Source organism: Poromitra crassiceps, assembly GCF_964638095.1.
Source record: "Poromitra crassiceps genome assembly, chromosome: 27".
In the NCBI taxonomy this organism is placed as follows: Eukaryota; Metazoa; Chordata; class Actinopteri; order Beryciformes; family Melamphaidae; genus Poromitra; species Poromitra crassiceps.
In genome coordinates, this window is record NC_139650.1 from 8,352,081 (window position 1) to 8,372,346 (window position 20,266).

At 44.6% G+C, this 20,266-nt stretch overlaps 1 protein-coding gene across 1 annotated transcript in view; it reads right to left on the minus strand.

Annotated features, from left to right (window-relative positions):
• Window positions 1–1,456: 1,456 nt before the first annotated feature.
• The window catches only part of znf76 (zinc finger protein 76), a 28,196-nt gene continuing 9,386 nt past the window's right edge, over window positions 1,457–20,266 (minus strand). The window contains exons 6-13 of the mRNA XM_083661712.1: window positions 19,906–19,992; window positions 19,217–19,333; window positions 16,037–16,238; window positions 15,363–15,542; window positions 14,420–14,623; window positions 7,845–7,966; window positions 5,373–5,486; window positions 1,457–4,537 (exon numbers count right to left, since the gene is read on the minus strand). Of these exons, the coding sequence (XP_083517838.1) occupies window positions 4,433–4,537; window positions 5,373–5,486; window positions 7,845–7,966; window positions 14,420–14,623; window positions 15,363–15,542; window positions 16,037–16,238; window positions 19,217–19,333; window positions 19,906–19,992 (1,131 nt within the window). The 3' untranslated portion in view covers window positions 1,457–4,432. The remainder of the gene's footprint in view (window positions 4,538–5,372; window positions 5,487–7,844; window positions 7,967–14,419; window positions 14,624–15,362; window positions 15,543–16,036; window positions 16,239–19,216; window positions 19,334–19,905; window positions 19,993–20,266) is intronic.

Consider the following 20,266-nt stretch of genomic DNA (forward strand, 5'->3'; position numbering starts at 1 on the left):
GGCATCAGCTGGCTTAAATGCTCTCCACCAGCCAATCAGCCAGCAGCAATCTGACACCTGACCAGGCCAATTAGGATGAACACCACCTGCATCTCATTTCTCAATCACACACACACAGAGTGCACCTGAACGCAACATGCAAGATACCCGCTGAATAAGTGTCCAAATGTTCATGTCATTCTGGCCAATATTCTTCTGTTATAGTATTTCAGTCTGGAATATGGAATATCTTTCAATAATCTTTATGACTAAAAGGCCAAAAGTAATCTCATGTGTAAGAAATGGCTGTTCTACATTGAGGTAGAAATTTAAATAATTAACTTGTTGCTTTTGGATTTATTTAGCTTCAAGAGTGCATTTTTGTTCGTGTGACCCTCAACACAGGCTTTGAGAATCCTGGCCACTTACTGATACTTATGCTTAAATTAACCCACTCATATTCTGGTTTATTTCAAGAAAAACATTTCGGATAGTGGAAATTCTAATTGGCTGGTAACTTTAAAATCTAGCAGCCATATTGGCAGGTGGTGAAAAAAGTTAATTTCAAGCCCTGCAGGGAGAGCAGGTGGTGACATAGGAGTGAGTGAGAAAAGGATCAAATATTGGTGGTTAAGACTGAATAATGACATCACAACTGTTAATTTAAAATGAGTTATTCCTCTAAACCTGGCTTCAAATGCCCCAATTTTTTCGTGTTGGCGCCGTTCAGCCCTCAGCAAAATCTGGTAGCGAGGACTTTTTTTGTGGCCCTCTCTATCATCAAAGTTGCCCATCCCTGGGTTACGGCTAGGGATGGGCATCGAATTTCGAATTTTCGAATAATCGTTGTTATTATCAAGGTCGACTTTTATTATTGAAATTCGAAATTCGAAAAAAAAAAAAAAAAAAAAAAAAAAAAAAATTTGTGAAATGTTGCATTGTCTCCCCTGATTCTAAGTATAGTCAAATCGCTTGGTTTGAGCAAGTAAAACAATTTTTATAAGCACTTTAAGCAAGGTTTATGGAAAAATGAATGGCGGATTAAATCCCATGAAGAGGGAGAGGGGGTGACTTTGGCACCCCTTTGGCACTCAGACCTGAGCCTACTAAATATTTAATGAACCACTCATGATTGTCAAAACTGTTTTTTATTTTCGAAAATGTCAATGTCATGTAACATGTTCTTTACTTCAGTGGTGCAATGCTTGTTTGAGCTAAAAATCCACAGCAGAAGCTTTTTATATTAATTAATAAAGCCGTAGACTTAGAATCAGGGGAGACAATGCAACATTTCACTCACACAAAAAAAAAAAAAAAAAAATTACATTTTTATTTTTATTTTCGAATTTCGAATTAAATTCGAATTTGGCCAGCGAATTTCGAATAGTGTTTTTGCTAGAAATGCCCATCCCTAGTTACGGCATGACAATATTTGTTCGGCCCCCGGCAACAATCTGGATTTCTCATGTGGCCCCCCATGAAAAATAGTTGCCCACCCCTGTGTTAGAGGGTACACACAGGAGAATACTGTCACAGAGGACTAAGAGATGATTTACCATCTAAGGCAGGCAATTTTTTTATTTTCTATAATTTAGCCCATTACCATGACCATTACCATGAAGCGGGGCAACAGAGAAACAGATTAAAATGAGCCAACAGACTTTAGACCAAATAAGCGGGTGTTGTGTGTCCAAAATAATCAGTTAATATTATTTTCTCTTATCTCTCAAACTACCCACCATACCAGGTCTTTCTTTAACCATAAGTAAGCATTTGATCAATTTAATGCAACCCCCCCAAAAATGCCCAGTAACACAACTTGACAAATGATGGAGCTTATTTATTTTCAAAGGTACACAAACCTTGACAAGCTAATAAACCATGCTTTAACCCTTGTGTGGTGTTCAGGTCGGTCGGACCCATTTCTAATGTTTACCAAATTAAAAAAAGAATATGAAATTCAATATTTCTGCACCCTCTGTAGTGTGTAATGTCTTGCGGGACCCGGCACAATGTTATTTCAGGACATTCTACATTTTCTCACACTCTATCCCAGCTACAAATTGGGGGCGGGGCACAATAAATAAATAGCTTTGTGTGTGGCTCCTTATCACAATCAATCAATATGACAACAAATATGTTCTGCTCAGGGGGGCCTTAGAAATTATTTGAGAAAAGAGAGAAGCTTTGGAAGATGACGTTTTCAGAATATGAGGATCACCTCAGAGTCAACTCATAGTCTTGACAGTGAGTTTGAAGAAGAGGACGACCTTCAGCCAGCCCATCAGCAGCAAATCACATTTGATCACAAAAAAACAAAACAAATGGCACTCCTATTGATAAATGTGATCTAGCAGAGGTACATGGCAAATATTAACCTTGTATGGAATCTATATTGCTTGTAATCGAGATAAAGTTAACATCTGTTCTGGATTTTTACTTAAATTATGGCTGTATTGTAAAAAGAACCACACACACACACAATAATGTTGTGGGGTCCACCAGGCCCGTGAAACATTTGGTGAGAAACAAGAACACGAACACCACACAAGACTTGCAGATGCAGCAGATAAGGCAGGCCCCAATGGATACAACTGTGTGCTTCCTCCGTGAGTGCTAGGCGAGCGGTGCTTAGCTGTGGGGGTTCGGAGCTGAAACTCCTGCAAAGTCAATGTGAAGCGTCCAAAGGCAAAGACTTCACAGCCAGCAGGCCAGAACGGAGAGGGGTTGGGGCGATGGACGATGGAATCATCCATCGCTGTCTGGCGCACGACGGGAAAAAGCGAGCAACGCATTTAAGGGTGCACCGATCGGTTGGCCAGTGATCGGAATCTGCAGGTTTTCAGCCTTAATATGAGAATGGAGAATTCCCATTTATGCTTTTACGTGTCGATTGCCAAAACCGATTGATAACGCAAAACACGTGAGCCATTTTCGGTGGAGTTGCTCGCATGTAAACACAGCTGAAACCATGCTGAAACATATCGGCGGTGTCCAGGGGCGGACTGGGATCATAATTCAGGCCGGGCATTAGATACCAAGCAGGCCAGGCTGATACAGGCCCAGATTTGGGCCGTTTGAAGCCCAATTTGGGTCGTTTGAAGCCCGATTTGGGCCGTTTGAAGCCCGATTTGGGCCAAGTCCAATTTTACAATGAGATGCACCCACTTTAAACCTGAATAAAGTAATAAGACCACTAGTAAACCAGTAGGCGGCGCCTGGCCTGCTGTTCAGTGAGTGGCCTGGCCTGGCCTGCAAAAAAAAAAAAAAAAAAAAAAAAAAAAATTTGGCAGGCCAGGCCAGGCCACCGGGCATTTGCCCGACGTGCCCGATTATGCAGTCCGCCCCTGGCGGTGTCATTAAGTCTATTAGACAGACTCAACAGGTCATCTGTAATGTATGCCAGGATTAAATACCTTGTGGGAGAAGCAATAGTTATCCTTGTAGCAGACAGTCGAGCAGGATGCTAAGTATAAGCAACTCCTCATGTTTCCTTCAGACCCGTGCTGCTCAGGCCAGCTAACGTTAGCTCTAGTTAGCTTGCTAGCATTTAGCCGCTTAGTAAACGTTACGGTTTTGCTAGTCTTTAGTCTTATCCTGCTTATTATAACAACAGAGTGGCATGCACACCAAACGATGTCAACAATTGTTCTGGAAGTTAAACATTTAGTTGCTTTGATTGAACCTTCAACTACCACGAGTGAGACGGAAATGGATAAAGTTATTTCTCCGGTGGGTCGGGTTGCAAGATGCAGCTGATGGTTTCCAGCAATAAGACCAAAAACCACCAAAATGCACACAAAACCGCCCAAGCAAATGCAGGTCTTTTGGAAACAATCTGGCAACACGGAGTCAATGCCTGCTACCTAAAAGCACATGGTTTTTGTTTACATAGTGATGAACATAAATATTGTGTAGAATGTATTTTTTAACCAGGACTTTGATGGATGAAATGCATGTACAATGGAAGCTGTTACAACTATAATACTGCTATAAAAACTGATATAAGGGGGATGGGGGGGCGGGCGCAGCATATAATACAGCTATAGCCTATACCCCCTGCTATAAAAAAAATAAAAAAGATCGGCATGACGACCCCCCCGCCGACAGCGATGCCATCGTCCATCGTCCATTTTTACCCTGGACATCGTGATCATTCAAGTTTTGGTAGACATCGTCCAATCCTAGAACGGACACGAACAAACAAACCCAAAGAGCTCTCTGCTCACATCTCCGCATTTCCAACGTTCTCCCCGACAACCGCCCGCCACGTCTGATTGGCTGGTCGGTCGTGGCGTCCTCGATCCGGTTCTCTCCACAGAGTACCGGTTGTTCTGGGGGAGATCTGTTGTGGGTGGAGGAGGCGGCTCTGGAGCTTTGCCAGAGTTCAGGGGAGCGAGTGTGGCAGCGTACCCAGACCACGGTGCATCGATGGCTGGTGTCAGGCCTGCGGTCAGCAGCCTCCGTCTGCCACATCTCCATCCTGAACCAGACTGCCATGCTGGATGGCTGCAGTGGCCATGCTGATGGCTTGCTCCAGTGTCTGCTGCTCCTCAAGCTGCACGCGTACACACAGACACACAGACACACACACACAGACACACAGACACACAGACACACAGACACACAGACACAGACACACAGACACACAAACACACATAAACACATTACAAACGTGACTAAAGTGGCCTTCTATATCATTTAAGAAATCTTGCCAGTCAGAGCGTTTCTCTCCCAGGCAGACAGAAAAGTGACTACATGCTTCTATCTCCAGCAGGCTGGATTACTGTAACGCTCTACTGTCTGCTGTGTCTAAGATGAGTCTGTTACAGCTCGTACAGAACGGAGCAGCACGTGTTCTGTTCTGTTCTGACCAAAACCAGACGGAGTCCACATTACTCCAATCTTGAAATCCTTACATTGGTTACATTGGTCTGTCACAGACTTTATTCTTTTCTTTCTAAGTCACTGAATGGCTTTGACCCGTCTTATCTGACATGATTAATACATATGTGCCTGCTGAAGAACTTAAGGACATCTTTTTTACCATTGCTTTTGCCTGGTATGTGTTTTTGATGGTTGTTTTATTTTGTCTTATCCTGTTTTAATCAAAATGTTTATCGTATTTGTCCCTCCCCCCTTTTTTATTTTTATTGTTTTATCATACATTTTGTGATTGGCAAAATGCAGCACTTAGTGCTGCATTTTATGCATGAACTGTGCTATAACAAAACATGTATTATTATTGTTGTTGTTATGATTAATAAACTCTACTATTCTGAACTCTACTTATTGAAGTCTACTGTCCAACTCTGATATGGATTTTAATGCATCCCAATTCTGCATTGCTGTGTGTGGTGTGGTATTATTCAAGCAGTACTATAAACACTGACCTGTACTGCTATCTGGGTGCCATTAGCTGTGGCCAACAGCGCCACCTGCTGGAATTGGGCGGTTGAGCCGTCCGAGCCCTCTGCCATGACACCCGCTGATGTTACTATGGCAACCTAGGAAGAAGGAGGAGATGCGTGTGACATACAGGAGCAGTTTTGCTGTGATGTCACATTTTGTGGACTGCAGATACATTTGAACTGTGAGCAACAAGTTCTCTGTATTTGTAGAAGACAGACTACTAGAATAAAAACAGACTACTAGAATAAAGATAGACTACTAGAATAAAGATAGACTACTAGAATAAACGTTGCTTGGATGAGACATGACTCCATCCATCGTTACAGTTGACGGTAATGTCTAGCATAATTATTTATATCTTTATACACAGTACAGTACCTCATACTGAGCTAAGCACACTAAAATACTAGAACCTTATAAGTCTCATACTGAGCTAAGCACACTAAAAGACTAGAACCTTATAAGCCTCATACTGAGCTAAGCACACTAAAAGACTAGAACCTTATAAGCCTCATACTGAGCTAAGCACACTAAAATACTAGAACCTTATAAGCCTCATACTGAGCTAAGCACACTAAAAGACTAGAACCTTATAAGTCTCATACTGAGCTAAGCACACTAAAAGACTAGTACAGTACCTCATACTGAGCTAAGCACACTAAAATACTAGAACCTTATAAGCCTCATACTGAGCTAAGCACACTAAAATACTAGAACCTTATAAGTCTCATACTGAGCTAAGCACACTAAAAGACTAGAACCGTATACGGTAAGTCTAATACTGAGCTAAGCACACTAAAAGACTAGAACCTTATAAGTCTCATACTGAGCTAAGCACACTAAAATACTAGAACCTTATACGGTAAGTCTAATACTGAGCTAAGCACACTAAAAGACTAGAACCTTATAAGTCTCATACCGAGCTAAGCACACTAAAAGACTAGAACCTTATAAGCCTCATACTGAGCTAAGCACACTAAAATACTAGAACCTTATAAGCCTCATACTGAGCTAAGCACACTAAAAGACTAGAACCTTATACGTCTCATACTGAGCTAAGCACACTAAAAGACTAGAACCTTATAAGCCTCATACTGAGCTAAGCACACTAAAAGACTAGAACCTTATAAGCCTCATACTGAGCTAAGCACACTAAAAGACTAAACCTTTTAAGCCCCATACATACTGAGCTACGCACAATAAAAGCCAAATGTATGTGCAAAAATGACCTTATGACTGCTATAAGCACTAATTAGGAGGCTGTTGAGGGAAAACCCACATATAATAATAGTAATATATTAATAACTAATATTACAATTAAAGATAATAGTTAATACTTGTAGAAGACAGTGCAGAATAAGGTGCAGCAGTTTGTTTGCAGTTGTTTGTAATGACTAATAAGGAACCAATACATTACCAATATGCACGTGTATAACAAATGTATGAATAGTTCATATGTTCTCTAATCTAAAGTGTTGTTAAAGATATTATTAGATTAGCACCGCTGGCACCGTAGCAGCCTGATAATAATAGCAATTCCAGCAATTACAGGGTTTCACCACTACATAGTGACGGTCTAATAACAGTGCTGGATGACACTCATTAGAGCGCGTGCCTCTGCCAACACTATGCCACTGTTACCATATCTCAGTCCCGCATGTTGGATTTGTACCAAAAGTGGAACATTTCTTCCATGACCCATTGTTTCATAAAGTATTTCACATCACAGAGTCACATGGTTCTACTCTTGGGAATGTTCCCTGCTGCAGCAGCGATGCAGCAGCAGCAGCAGCATAACAGCATAGTAATACATAGCAGATGATAAATAAGATGCGGGGAGCCTGCAAACAAACCCAACCCCAACATAGAGCTGATTAGCTGAACCATACGCCAAGTCACTAGTCTCTTAAAACAGACGCCGTGTGTACGTCTGTACTTCACAGAGGAAAAAGTTGGTCAAAATGTACTATAAGCCGGCCGGGGTACATCCGCTGAAGGCGGGGAAATATGCTTATTTCTCCAATCACCTGCCTCGTTTTGTTTACATTTGTCGTGACTGATTGAATATCATCGAACTTCCATCCGGTCTGAAGCGTTGTGTTTTTTCCCTTTGGAAGACGACAACTTCCGCAGGTCAAATTTGAACGTGCTAAAAGTACAGACTGTCTCTGGAGCAGTCAAAGATTGTGGAAGAGATAGACTGTGTTCGGCCTTCCTGAGTAATAACCATGCAACCTAAGGGAGCTATAGTATCATACAGTTCCTACGCAGGTCTGTAAAGTCTGGACAAGTATTCAAAAATAATTTGATCATCTAATTTGACCCTGCCAATCATCTCACATATTCTGATATTGCTCGGCATGGTCTCGCTGTGAAGGACAATCTTCATCTATAGGCTAATGGTTTATCAATACATTTTAGACACATTATAAATAATTGGAGGTAGGACCAACCTGACCAGCAACCTGACCAACGACCCGACAGTTGGAACCCAGCTGGGAGCCCTCGCTCTGCTGCACCCCTTTCAGATAGGAGTCCCGCGATTGGTCCAAGGCCCCATCCATCACATCTGGATCTGCCAATAACAAGAGGCGAAGGGATTAGAGTGTACATTTGCATTACAGCGAATGTCCATACAGCACTGAGGCTTGACAGCACTGCGCTTGAAAATACTGGCCACCTCGTGGAAGTGGGCGTGTTTTTAACAGATGCATTCCGTCATCGCTTATTTTGTGTTTGAACATGGTTTGATCGAGGGTTACAGAATGATAACAGCACAGAAATGACTGTTAGCCACTTAGCATTTTGTGAGCCTTGATCAAATCACTTTTGGCGGCGCAGTCGTCTGACCACAAAAACAGAAGATGTTTTACCATGATTACAGACTGCCTGCTTTACAATATAACGCTCATTTGCAACCAACTCCACACCTCCTCAGCAGCATCTCTTTCCATTCTTGTTTGCATTTTCTACTGAGGTCATTCTCAAAGGCCGGCTGGATCAGATAGGCTGTCCGTCTAATATGCAACATGCTCAGAGATGACCTTCTCAGCGTGGAGAAAGAGTTTTCTCACATAGCAGTTGATGCCCCAAATGCGTGTTTGAACACAGTCAGTTTGCAGAAACTCATGCGCAACGGTGAACTGTGACTCAACCATGTCTACATCTCTTGTTCTTCTTATCCTTGATTGTTCTGTATTGTTTATTTGATGTTGTGTGTTACTGTATGTCACGTTTTTATAAGACCAGGGACCATGATGGAAATAAGGGTTTACACTTTTGCATGTCATCCCTTGGATGTGATCATTGTTTATCCAAAATAAAATCAATCAATCAATCAATCAATCAATCTGTCTTCGTTAAATCCAGTAGTGGTTCACTTTCCGGTGTTGTGCTGAGTTCTGCATCCCTGCCGAGAATTGCATCCCCACCACATTTTGGGGCTGTTTTAACTTAAAAACAGGGATGTAAATCTCAGCAGGTACAAACCCCCTCCATAAGCCAGGAGCGACCGACCCCCCAGGCCTCGAGGTCACCTGTCCTGTACCCGGATTTTAAGCACCAAAGTCGGGCTTCATGAGAGAGCCCCAAGCATGGAAGTCACGTCTACCAGAAGATAATAATAATTTTTAAACAGTTACATTGCCGTATATAAATAATGACAATATACTCCCGTGAGGTGGTAGTCTCTTAGAACAGACGAGTTGGCTTCCGCAATTTTCAAATGCTTCCGCCATACCGTCTGTACTTCTTGGGGGAGAATCATGCACCAACCGGAATGGGAAGTAGAAAGGCGGGTTTTCCGCTCATTAGTCCAATCAGAATCCAATATGCCGCATTTTTCGTGGACACACGTGTCGTGATTGGTCGGATTCCGTCGAACTCCCTTCCTGTCTGAAGTTTTTTTTCCCAACTTCCTTGTGCATGTTCTGGGGGTGTAACGTACAGACTGTATATAGCTGCATTCGCCGGATGTAGATGAGACAGCCTGTTTTAAGATACTAGTGAGGTGGGGACATGGCTCTATTAAAAGGTATAGGACACGCCCACCAATTCATTTGAACGGGTGGGGATGCATTTGGTGGCGGGGATGCAAAACTCGGCATAACACACCGGGCATCCAGGAAATTCTCGCTGCCAGGGTCCAAGCAATCCAAAGCTGCCATGTACTCGCCATTACGTCCGCTGAAAGGCACAGCCATTTAACTGAGAATAGAGTCGATAATCCCAAATGCTGTTCAATGTTCACTTCGCGCTGACCAAGACTCTCATCCACAACGTAGCACTGTCAGCCCACAACGTAGCACTGTCAGCCCACAACGTAGCACACAACGTAGCGCTGTCAGCCCGCAGCTTTGCAAGTTCAGCATCCGATTGTAGATTTCCAATGCAAGAAGAGACACTTTGAATGAGCCAAACTGCAGCGCAGAGAATCCATTTGTTTCGGCTTGCAGCATCCTATCAGGTGGTTCCCTCAGCCCCCGACACTTTGCACATCACATAGGGAAGGAACTTAAAGAAAGCTGTGTTCTTCTGTGATGGCCTTGTGAAGTCCAAGAGCTTCGACATCAGCACTTGTTCTTGTGGTTCATTTCAGGAAGTCCAAAAGCGTGATTTCAGCCCCACGGACGCTGTGTCAAGGTGGCCAGTCGACCGCTGGTCCCGTCGTCTTTGAAGCTTCTCTTCTTTATAGACCAAATCACCGTGACGTCACCATGTAAACATTACTTCCGGGTACCACTTCAGGAAGGCGGCAGGTTTAAATTTGCGTGTTGTCAAATAAATGCTGTCAAACTCTCGCTGTTTTCGGCCGACTACTTTCAATTTAAATGTTCAAACGGTTGGTAAACATGCTTGTCCGACGTATCTAGCCTTTCTTCTGTGTTTGTTTTATGTAGTGTTAGCTAGCTAATAACGTTTGTTTACAACTGTCAAACTCGCTGTTTTTTTGCAGACTCGTTAACTGACTACAGAGCTAACGTTACAGACAGAGCTACTGACGCCACGTTAATTTAATTTAGCTTCAAGTCTACTCTGGTCTGGTCTGGTCCAACAGGTAAATTAGCTAGTCTGGTCTCCACTAACGTTAGTGAAAGTGTTGTTATGAATGATATTAAACAACAACACAACACGAACTAACCATTTTTGTCTTCTTTGTCTGTTTTTGTCTTCAACACGTCAATTTGTGCCGCTCACCGCCATTATGATGTGTGGACCCCAGGGGTACCCGGAAGTAAATGTAAACATCCCCGCTGATTTGGTTTATACCGTGCAGCTACAGTAGGCTTTCTCAGTGAAACAAAGTCAAGTGAATTACACACACACACACACACACACACACACACACACACACACACACACACACACACACACACACACACACACGTCCCCAAAACATCCCCAACTCTGATGAAATAGCATGAAGGGCCACCAAATGATGGCTGAAGCAATGTATGTAGGGCACTAGGGCTGGGTGTTGGCAAGGACCTCACGATACGATGCGTATCACGATACATGGGTCGCGATACGATTGTATCACGATACATTGCGATGCAATACATATTGCGATATATTGCAATACTCTACACAATTTACTCAAAATTAAAAAATAGAGCTAAAAATACAACACACTGTGCACCACCCAGGTAGTGTAATAATATGTACATCACTTTATATTGATAACTTAGTGGACAAATTGAGTCAAAACTGAGTGTTGAGTGTGTTACTGAACGCACTGAAATCAAAAGTATTCTTATTGTGTCACTGACCACACGGCTGTGCAAAAAAAATCGATATGGGAAATATCGATACAGTATCGCAGAAAAAAGGTATCGCGATATATTGCCGTATTGCACAGCCCTATAGGGCACTTCTCTGTTGAACTTATTTTGTATAGGTTTCTGCATGCCTCCTCTTCCAGATGTGACACTGGCCCTGTCATAACACTGCCTCCTCTTCCAGACGTGACACTGGCCCTGTCATAACACTGCCTCCTCTTTCAGACGTGACACTGGCCCTGTCATAACACTGCCTCCTCTTCCAGACGTGACACTGGCCCTGTCATAACACTGCCTCCTCTTCCAGACGTGACACTGGCCCTGTCATAACACTGCCTCCTCTTCCAGACGTGACACTGGCCCTGTCATAACACTGCCTCCTCTTCCAGACGTGACACTGGCCCTGTCATAACACTGCCTCCTCTTCCAGACGTGACACTGGCCCTGTGTCATAACACTTACTTAGTATTTTGTTTGTGTCGAGACCGTTTGACAGCTCCTCACTCACCACGTTAGTGAGGGGCAGGACCTCACGTGTGTCTGTGGTCTGCATCACGACACCAGTCTCTCCTGCACTGTGCAGAGCAGACTTGACTGTCGGCTCCTTAGTTCTATCCAACTTAATGACTGCGTTTACATGGACTTGAGTATCCCGGTTACCGTCGGGGTTTTGGAGTATCCCGTTTTTGTGTTTGCGCATGTAAACATCATATCGCAGTTTCAGAAACCTGGATAAGCCCTTATCACGGTTTTGAGAAAGCCGGTTATGCTAGCTGGAGTACTCCGAAAGAACCCGGGATACTGCTGCATGTGTACACCTTATCCTGCTTTCTGACCGCAGCAGACTACCTGCGCAGGCGCGGCTTCAGAGTTTTGCGGAGTTTTGTCTTTCGGTGATGAAAGAATTAAATACTTGGCAGCTTAGATAGGAGAAAGCATCGAAATCCTGACCTATTCAAGTCTGTAGTATACAGACTATACAGGACGAAGGTCTTGTGACTAAAATGAAACGGGGACAGACCAACGCAAACGGTGACGCAAACGGGGACAGACCACAGTCTCACCGGGCATTCTGAGAATACTTGAATATTGGGGGGATCTGTGTCCCCCCAACATATATTATGATTACTGCCTTGAACTGAATCATTGGTCCCCCTCAATGGCAGTTAATTTGAGATGAATGTTAGGGTGCCCGGCTTTGAAGTGCTTTCTGGAATAGTATCGTTATTTTGGCTGCTGTTTTTAGCTCGTTGAGGCTAATTCATTCGAAGCTAAGCTCCAGCTACATCGAACACAATCAAAGCCAGTCACCATAATCTAAGTGAACAAGCATCAAAATGGCCGTGGCTTAACAGAGAAGGCAAGCCCTACCTTGAAGTAGCTCAGCTCTGGCTTGTAGCGGTCTCTGCTTGAGCCTTGTGCAGGCTGCTTTGAGCGTGATGGCATGGGCGACGTGGTCAGAAGCTCCTCCTTGCTGCTGGGGCCGGGTGCAAGCTGCTTTGAGCGCGATGGCGTCAGCAACGTGGTCAGAAGCTCCTCCTTGCTGCTGGGGCCTCATGTAGGCTGCTTTGAGCGCGATGGCATCAGCAATGTGGTCAGAAGCTCCTCCTTGCTGCTGGGGCCTCATGTAGGCTGCTTTGAGCGCGATGGCATCAGCAATGTGGTCAGAAGCTCCTCCTTGCTGCTGGGGCCTCATGTAGGCTGCTTTGAGCGCGATGGCATCAGCAATGTGGTCAGAAGCTCCTCCTTGCTGCTGGGGCCTCATGTAGGCTGCTTTGAGCGCGATGGCATCAGCAACGTGGTCAGAAGCTCCTCCTTGCTGCTGGGGCCTCATGTAGGCTGCTTTGAGCGCGATGGCGTCAGCAACGTGGTCAGAAGCTCCTCCTTGCTGCTGGGGCCTCATGTAGGCTGCTTTGAGCGCGATGGCGTCAGCAACGTGGTCAGAAGCTCCTCCTTGCTGCTGGGGCTGGGTGCAAGCTGCTTTGAGCGCGATGGCATGGGCGACGTGGGCGGTTGCTCCACCTTGCTGCTGGGGCCTCATGTAGGCTGCTTTGAGTGTGATGGCATGGGCGACGTGGTCAGAAGCTCCACCTTGCTGTTGGGGCCTCATGTAGGCTGCTTTGAGCGTGATGGCGTCAGCAACGTGGTCAGAAGCTCCTCCTTGCTGTTGGGGCCTCATGTAGGCTGCTTTGAGCGTGATGGCGTCAGCAACGTGGTCAGAAGCTCCTCCTTGCTGCTGGGGCCTCATGTAGGCTGCTTTGAGCGCGATGGCGTCAGCAACGTGGTCAGAAGCTCCTCCTTGCTGCTGGGGCCTCATGTAGGCTGCTTTGAGCGCGATGGCGTCAGCAACGTGGTAAGAAGCTCCTCCTTGCTGCTGGGGCCTCATGTAGGCTGCTTTGAGCATGATGGCGTCAGCAACGTGGTCAGAAGCTCCTCCTTGCTGCTTAAGCCTCATGTAGGCTGCTTTGAGCATGATGGCATGGGCGACGTGGTCAGAAGCGCCTCCTTGCTGCTGGGGCTGGGTGCAAGCTGCTTTGAGCGTGATGGCATGGGCGACGTGGTCGGTTGCTCCTCCTTGCTGCTCAAGCCTCATGTAAGCTGCTTTGAGCGCGATGGCGTCAGCGACGTGGTCAGCGGCCCGGGTGGAGGCTGCTTTGGGTGAGATGGCATCATGGACGAAGTGGTTGGCGGCTCCTCCTTGCTGCCAGGCTGCTGTGAGTGAGACGGTGGAGGAGTTTCTGTCTTTTTCAGCCATTTCCGAAATGTCCATGTTGAAATTTAAGCAACAAATAGCTAGCTAGCCAATGGGCATAGATTCATAGATTAGGGCTGTGCATCTTCACTAGCCTCAATTCGATTCACCTGTCAACGACACGACTCCATGATGCATCTCAATTAGGGATGCACCGATACCACTTTTTTGCAGAGCGAGTACGAGTACTTACATTTGGGGTCTCATCACGAAAAACAATTTATTTAAACAGACATTTTATTAATCTTTATCCCACTGGGCTTATTTGACCCGTTTATCATTTTTATCTGTTTTCATTTGTGTTTCTTTGATGTTGTTTCTTGCTAATTTTGTTGTTTTGATTTCCTGCTGTAAAGCACTTTGTCATCTCTGAGGATCGAAAAGTGCTACATAAACAAAGTATGACGTACTTTTCACAGGTGGACATATATACACCCCCAAAAAAAACACATCTCTATTGAAATGAACAGTACAGGGAGAACAGTCAGAATGGCCATACCTTCTATGTCCTCTATGGGTGCGAAGTCTCCGTGGGTGGTGCGCATGTGCATGGTCAGGGTGGAGGTCTGCCGGTAGGTCTTCCCACAGTAGCTGCAGGTGTAGGGTTTGCAGTGCGTGTGCACCACGTGGTGCTTATATAGAGACGAGTACTCTGTGAAGCGCTTCCCGCAGCCCGGCACCGTGCACAGGTAGGGCTTCTCTCCTGAAAAGAGGGAAAGAGATTTTAAGTAAGCAATGAAGATGTGAACACCTGTAAGGTAACCACAACAAATGTCACAAGTGTTGTGTGTGCTTATATTCAATTTTCTTTTCCCCCTGTTCATTTCTATCACTATTTGCTGTTGCACCAACCTAATTCGCCCACACGGATCAATGACATTTCCCTTTTACTTTATTTTAGATTTGGAATGAATTAAAAATATAATTGGAAATTTCTGCTAAATGTGATTAGTAAAAATACCAGCTTGACCTCGTCAAAGTAACACACCTTGTCAAAATAAACAAGTGCAGTAGTATACTGTAACACAGCGAAAGAGATTTCATCTGAGAAGCCCTCTGATAGGCTGTTACTCGATGTGTAACCAATCAGATAGCGCTGTGGGTGGGCGGGACATTGCTCCGGCAGCACAGAGGCAACATGAACTAGCGGAGAGACACAGAGGCTGCTGCGAGCTGCATCAGAGGCAAAGTAGCGCATTTCTTAATTCATTGATTATATCGGCAAACAGCCAATGAAAATGCCGATACAGATCATCTGCAAAATGAGGAATATTGGCCCCGCTAATCAGCCAGGCCGATAATCGGTCGACCCCTAATCAATATCAATAAAATCCCAAGCCTAGAACTGTGTGTGTATGTGTGTGTGTGTGTGTGTGTGTGTGTGCGCACGCGCGTGCGCAATAATGTGTGTGTGTGTGTGTGCACGCGAGAGTGTGTGTGACCTGTGTGTATCCTCATGTGGTTCTTGTAGTTGGTGGCGCTGGCAAAGCCTCGCCCGCAGGAGGGCTCTGGACACAGGTACGGCCGTTCTCCTGTGTGCGTCCGGAGGTGAACCTTCCTGATGTTGGAGGTGGTGAAGGAGCGACTGCAACCATCAAACGGACACAGGAAGGGCTTCTCACCTGGAGGAGCACGATGAGAAGAAGAGACGGGGTTGAAAAGGCAGAGGAAAGAGGGACGGCTACAGACCTCGATCTGTCCACATGACGCTGTCTCATGAGCGAGTCGACCCAGGTGACTTTATCATGTGACTTCTTCATGTGGGTATTAAGATGGCGTCGTGCTTTTGTCACTTTGTCTGATGAAGGGCAGTCTTTCTGTTTGGAAACGTTACCGCCTTGGTGCAATAAAATGAAGTCACTTGGAGCCCTGCAGTGTGCGAGCTGTTTTATTCATTTTTTCCATGGATGTCTTACTTCTAGCTATCCGGTTTCGATGTGCGTGCTTTTATCTTATTTCAGCCTGGAATTTCAGCCAGAGAAGCACTTATGTGTTTGTTCTGGATGGGATAAAACTTGCATAGGCAAAGGTAAAAAAAACTACAACTACCAGACCTCCCTTGGTAATAATACTAATGCTGTCTGGAGAGAGCTTAAGGCTACATGTGGAGTCTTACCGGTGTGTGTGCGGACATGTTTCTGCAGGTCTCCGGAGGTCTTGAAGGCCTTGAAGCACATGTCCTCAGGACACTTGTATGGTTTCTCTCCGGTGTGTGTTCTCAGGTGGGACTTCAGGCCGTAGGAGGTGGCAAAGGCCTTCCCACAGGATGCCAGGTCACACTTGTAGGGCTTCACACCGGTATGAGCACGCTCATGCACCTGAAACAACAAGCAACATCCATTAGCCAGAGCACTACACCAACACCACCACACTCTGCTTCGCTATATTTCAAGTTTTATTTAAAGTCCCTGGAAACCAAAATCCACAAAAACGTTCTAACTATGTTATTTAGGGTCTTATGTTAGTAATTTTGTGCCTCCGAAATTATTATACATTACTTTCAACCCAAAGCCTTAAAATCGCCACTTTTCTACAAGATTCTACAAAGTACTTCCTCATTGAAGACAGCAGTGCGTGAGGTGTTAAAACGCAGGAGCTTATGACGTCATAAGCTCTATATAACCTTTGTACACGTGCCCAATCCGCACCCACCTATGGCAAGTCCGTTCTTTGCCCCCAGTGACAGCGCTCCCTTGCTGTCCGTCTCCCTCTGTGTGCGTCTGCCAAGCGCTATGCTTGTGAGATTAGCAAGGTGTCGGGTTTCAGCCAGGCCATGTGCTTCTCTCTCTCTCTCTCTCTCTCTCTCTCTCTCTCTCTCTCTCTCTCTCTCTCTCTCTCTCTCTCTCTCTCTCTCTCTCTCTCTCTCTCTCTCTCTCTCTCTCTCTCTCTCTCTCTCTCTCTCTCTCTCTCTCTCGACTAGTGAGAGAGAGCGAGAGACACACAGGCTGGTGGCTCTCTCTCACACACACACACACACACACACACACACACTCGCAAGTGCTGTGTAACTTGATCTCTTTCTCCGTTTCCCTCCCCCCCCTCTCTCTCGCGCTCTCTCTCTCGGAGGAGATAAATGTCCCTGCTGCAGACGGACACGCCCACACATTCCGCGGGAGAAAGTACACTCTAAAAAATAATGAAATCTCATGCGTTTTGCCACACCTGTCAAACCTAAATTTATATACTTTGCAACGTTCATCATCGTTCAAATTTGGCTGGTAGCTTATTAACATAGGGTCCTGTGATGTGATGAACTCAAAATGCTAAATAATAAAGAAATATTTCTGGTTTCCAGGGACTTTAAGTGGTAGTCAGGGATTTGTGATTTAGCTTATTTAGATTTAGTTTGGGGAATGGTCAAATGTCTCATGCAGGGAAACACTTGTAGTTGTTTCAGTTCCATCTTCTAATGTGCTATAATTTGCTGTTTTGATTGGGGGGGAACACTTAATGGAATCTTAATGACTGGATTTTGAATAATCTTACTTGTTATTTCATGTTATTACAAGGCTTTTTTGAACACTCAATTCGGATTGGCCACAAACGAGGACCACAATGGAAACAAGTCATGGACTTCATTGTGTTTTATTCCTCGACAATTTTAATACAAAAAATATCTAAAATTTGTATATCTAAAAATTTTATATCTAAAATCAAGGTAGAGACAAGAAACCCTAATGGGCTCATATGAGGTCTCTTACCTAAGAAATTAAACCAATATTAACAACAACAATCAAAGCATACAATAAAAAAAAACAAGAGAAAAGATAATGCAGAGTAATAGAAATATATCACTATATATACTACTAGTATTATATTATATACTACTGTTATATACACTATGTGTGATTCATCAGGGAGATTTTAAGCTTAGAGTTGAAATAGTTAAGAGATAATGCTTGTTTGGCAATATTGATATGTGTTCCATAGTAGCACCTCTGTAACGTATTGGAAATTGGTTATTAGTAGTGTGACAGTAGTTTCTGAGGTCTGATACATACAAATCACTGTTTTACACCTAATATATCATATAGCACAGTCATGAGATCTGGTCCATTTTGTTTATTTCTAATCAAATTAACTGGTGACACCTTGTGGTAAAACAACCTTACTGCTTGGTTACTACAAACAGTCCCAAAACCTGATAAATGCATTTAGCTTGTAAAAAAAAAAAAAAAAAAAATCTATATTTGATGTCAAATGATTGACTGAGCACTGTTATTATTAGGGCTGTCAAACGATTCATTTTATTAATCGCGATTAATCTTGCGATTAATCGCATCTTTGTATCGCATGTTTAAAATGCCATTATTTTGCATTTCAAAGCATTTTTAATTAGATATTAATCATTCTTACCAGTGTGTCGTGATTGGGAATCAAATGAATGTAAATAAATGTACTTTGTGATCTTGAATTTTAGATTTATTTTCAATCCAATAGAAGTGGAATGTAGACCGGAGGTAACAATGTCTACAAAATATATCTAGAACCGATACTTCCGGCGGCGGCGCTGTGGAGCAGTCGAACCCAAAATGACACAGCCGAAGAAGGCTGTGTTTGAGCTAAAAACTTTGGCACTTCCATGTGAATAATGGCTCGCTATTGGAAACTGAGTATTGATAACGTGTATATCGCGTGAAGCCATTGGAGCCGACCTCCCAGTGGTTAGAGGACCCGCGCATCCGAGACCCTGAAGGAAGAATGAGTGATGAGTCTCGCGCTAGGCTAGCTAGCTGGCTGCTAGCTGGCCACTAGCTACTTTTAGGTGATCGCTCGCCTCAAACATTGATGTACTTCGTGATATTTTAATTCCGTTTTACACAAGGTGCAAACTACGGCTCTCGACTTGTCCACTGTGCCATTTGGGGAGTTTTTTAAAAGTAAAACGAGCTATTTAGAAGCGTATTGCTGACGTTCTTTTCCATGCCTGCCTGCATAAGCAGGAAACAGGAAACCGAACGGCTTGACTACAAGTACGGGTGCGACGAAGGGACAAAATAGCGGCATGCGGTTAACGCGATTAAAAAAAAACAACGCGTTATGGTGGGCCCTTAATCGCATCGCGATTAACGCGTTAACGCTGACAGCCCTAGTCATTATTATCCCTTGCTTATTTAGGGCTACTTTGTTGTTTTAGTTTTGATATCTTTAATAATGTAGCTGATACTTTGGCTGGTGACAATACTACAGTCAAGAGGCAGTTACTATTGTGAAAAACTAGTATGTGTCTAGCTGGCTCGCTTTCAAACTGTGAGCTGTATTAAGGTGTACATTATGTTCATGTGTGTGTTTGCACCTTGAGGTGGTGCGCTGTGGTGTAGAGTCGTCCACAGCCTTCATAGTCACAGCGGAAAGCCTTCTCACCGATCTGTTGGCCTTTGGCGGAGCCCCAAGCCTTCCCCTCATGAGCCACCTACAGAGAAACACAAGCCCCTCCCCTCATGAGCCACCTACAGAGAAACACAAGCCCCTCCCCTCATGATGAGCCACCTACAGAGAAACACAAGCCCCTCCCCTCATGAGCCACCTACAGAGAAACACAAGCCCCTCCCCTCATGAGCCACCTACAGAGAAACACAAGCCCCTCCCCTCATGAGCCACCTACAGAGAGACACAAGCCCCTCCCCTCATGAGCCACCTACAGAGAGACACAAGCCCCTCCCCTCATGAGCCACCTACAGAGAAACACAAGCCCCTCCCCTCATGATGAGCCACCTACAGAGAGACACAAGCCCCTCCCCTCATGAGCCACCTACAGAGAAACACAAGCCCCTCCCCTCATGAGCCACCTACAGAGAAACACACCAATCTAAATACATTAAATACGTGACTGCACATAACCTAACATGCTACAAACAAGAACATCTGGATCTAAAGGCATCAAATAGTACGTATATGACTGCACATGCTACAAACAACATCTGGAAAACACACACACACACACACACACACACACACACACACACACAGACACACATACATTACCTGGACAACGTTATGGTCAGGAAGACCATTGCTGTCAATCCTGTTTTCATCCAACACCACCTGTACCTGTGCATGTGCTCCACTCATCTAGAAGACAGATGACAGGGAGTCAGGGACGCTGATACGAGGTGTAGCCGAGAATGGGCAGTACTGTCTGTCATTAGGTGATACTGCGTGGTACTTTGTGGTACTGGCTAATACTAGGTGTGGGTGCAACTGACGGAAAGCAACGACGTGAGACAACATTTTGGTTAGCTTTCCCTTTACACTTGACTAGTCAAGATACATGTAAAGTCTAGAGCTAGAGGCAGGTAGATAGCTGGTGAGTTGGCTGCCTGTCTTATGGTGCTGTAGATGAATT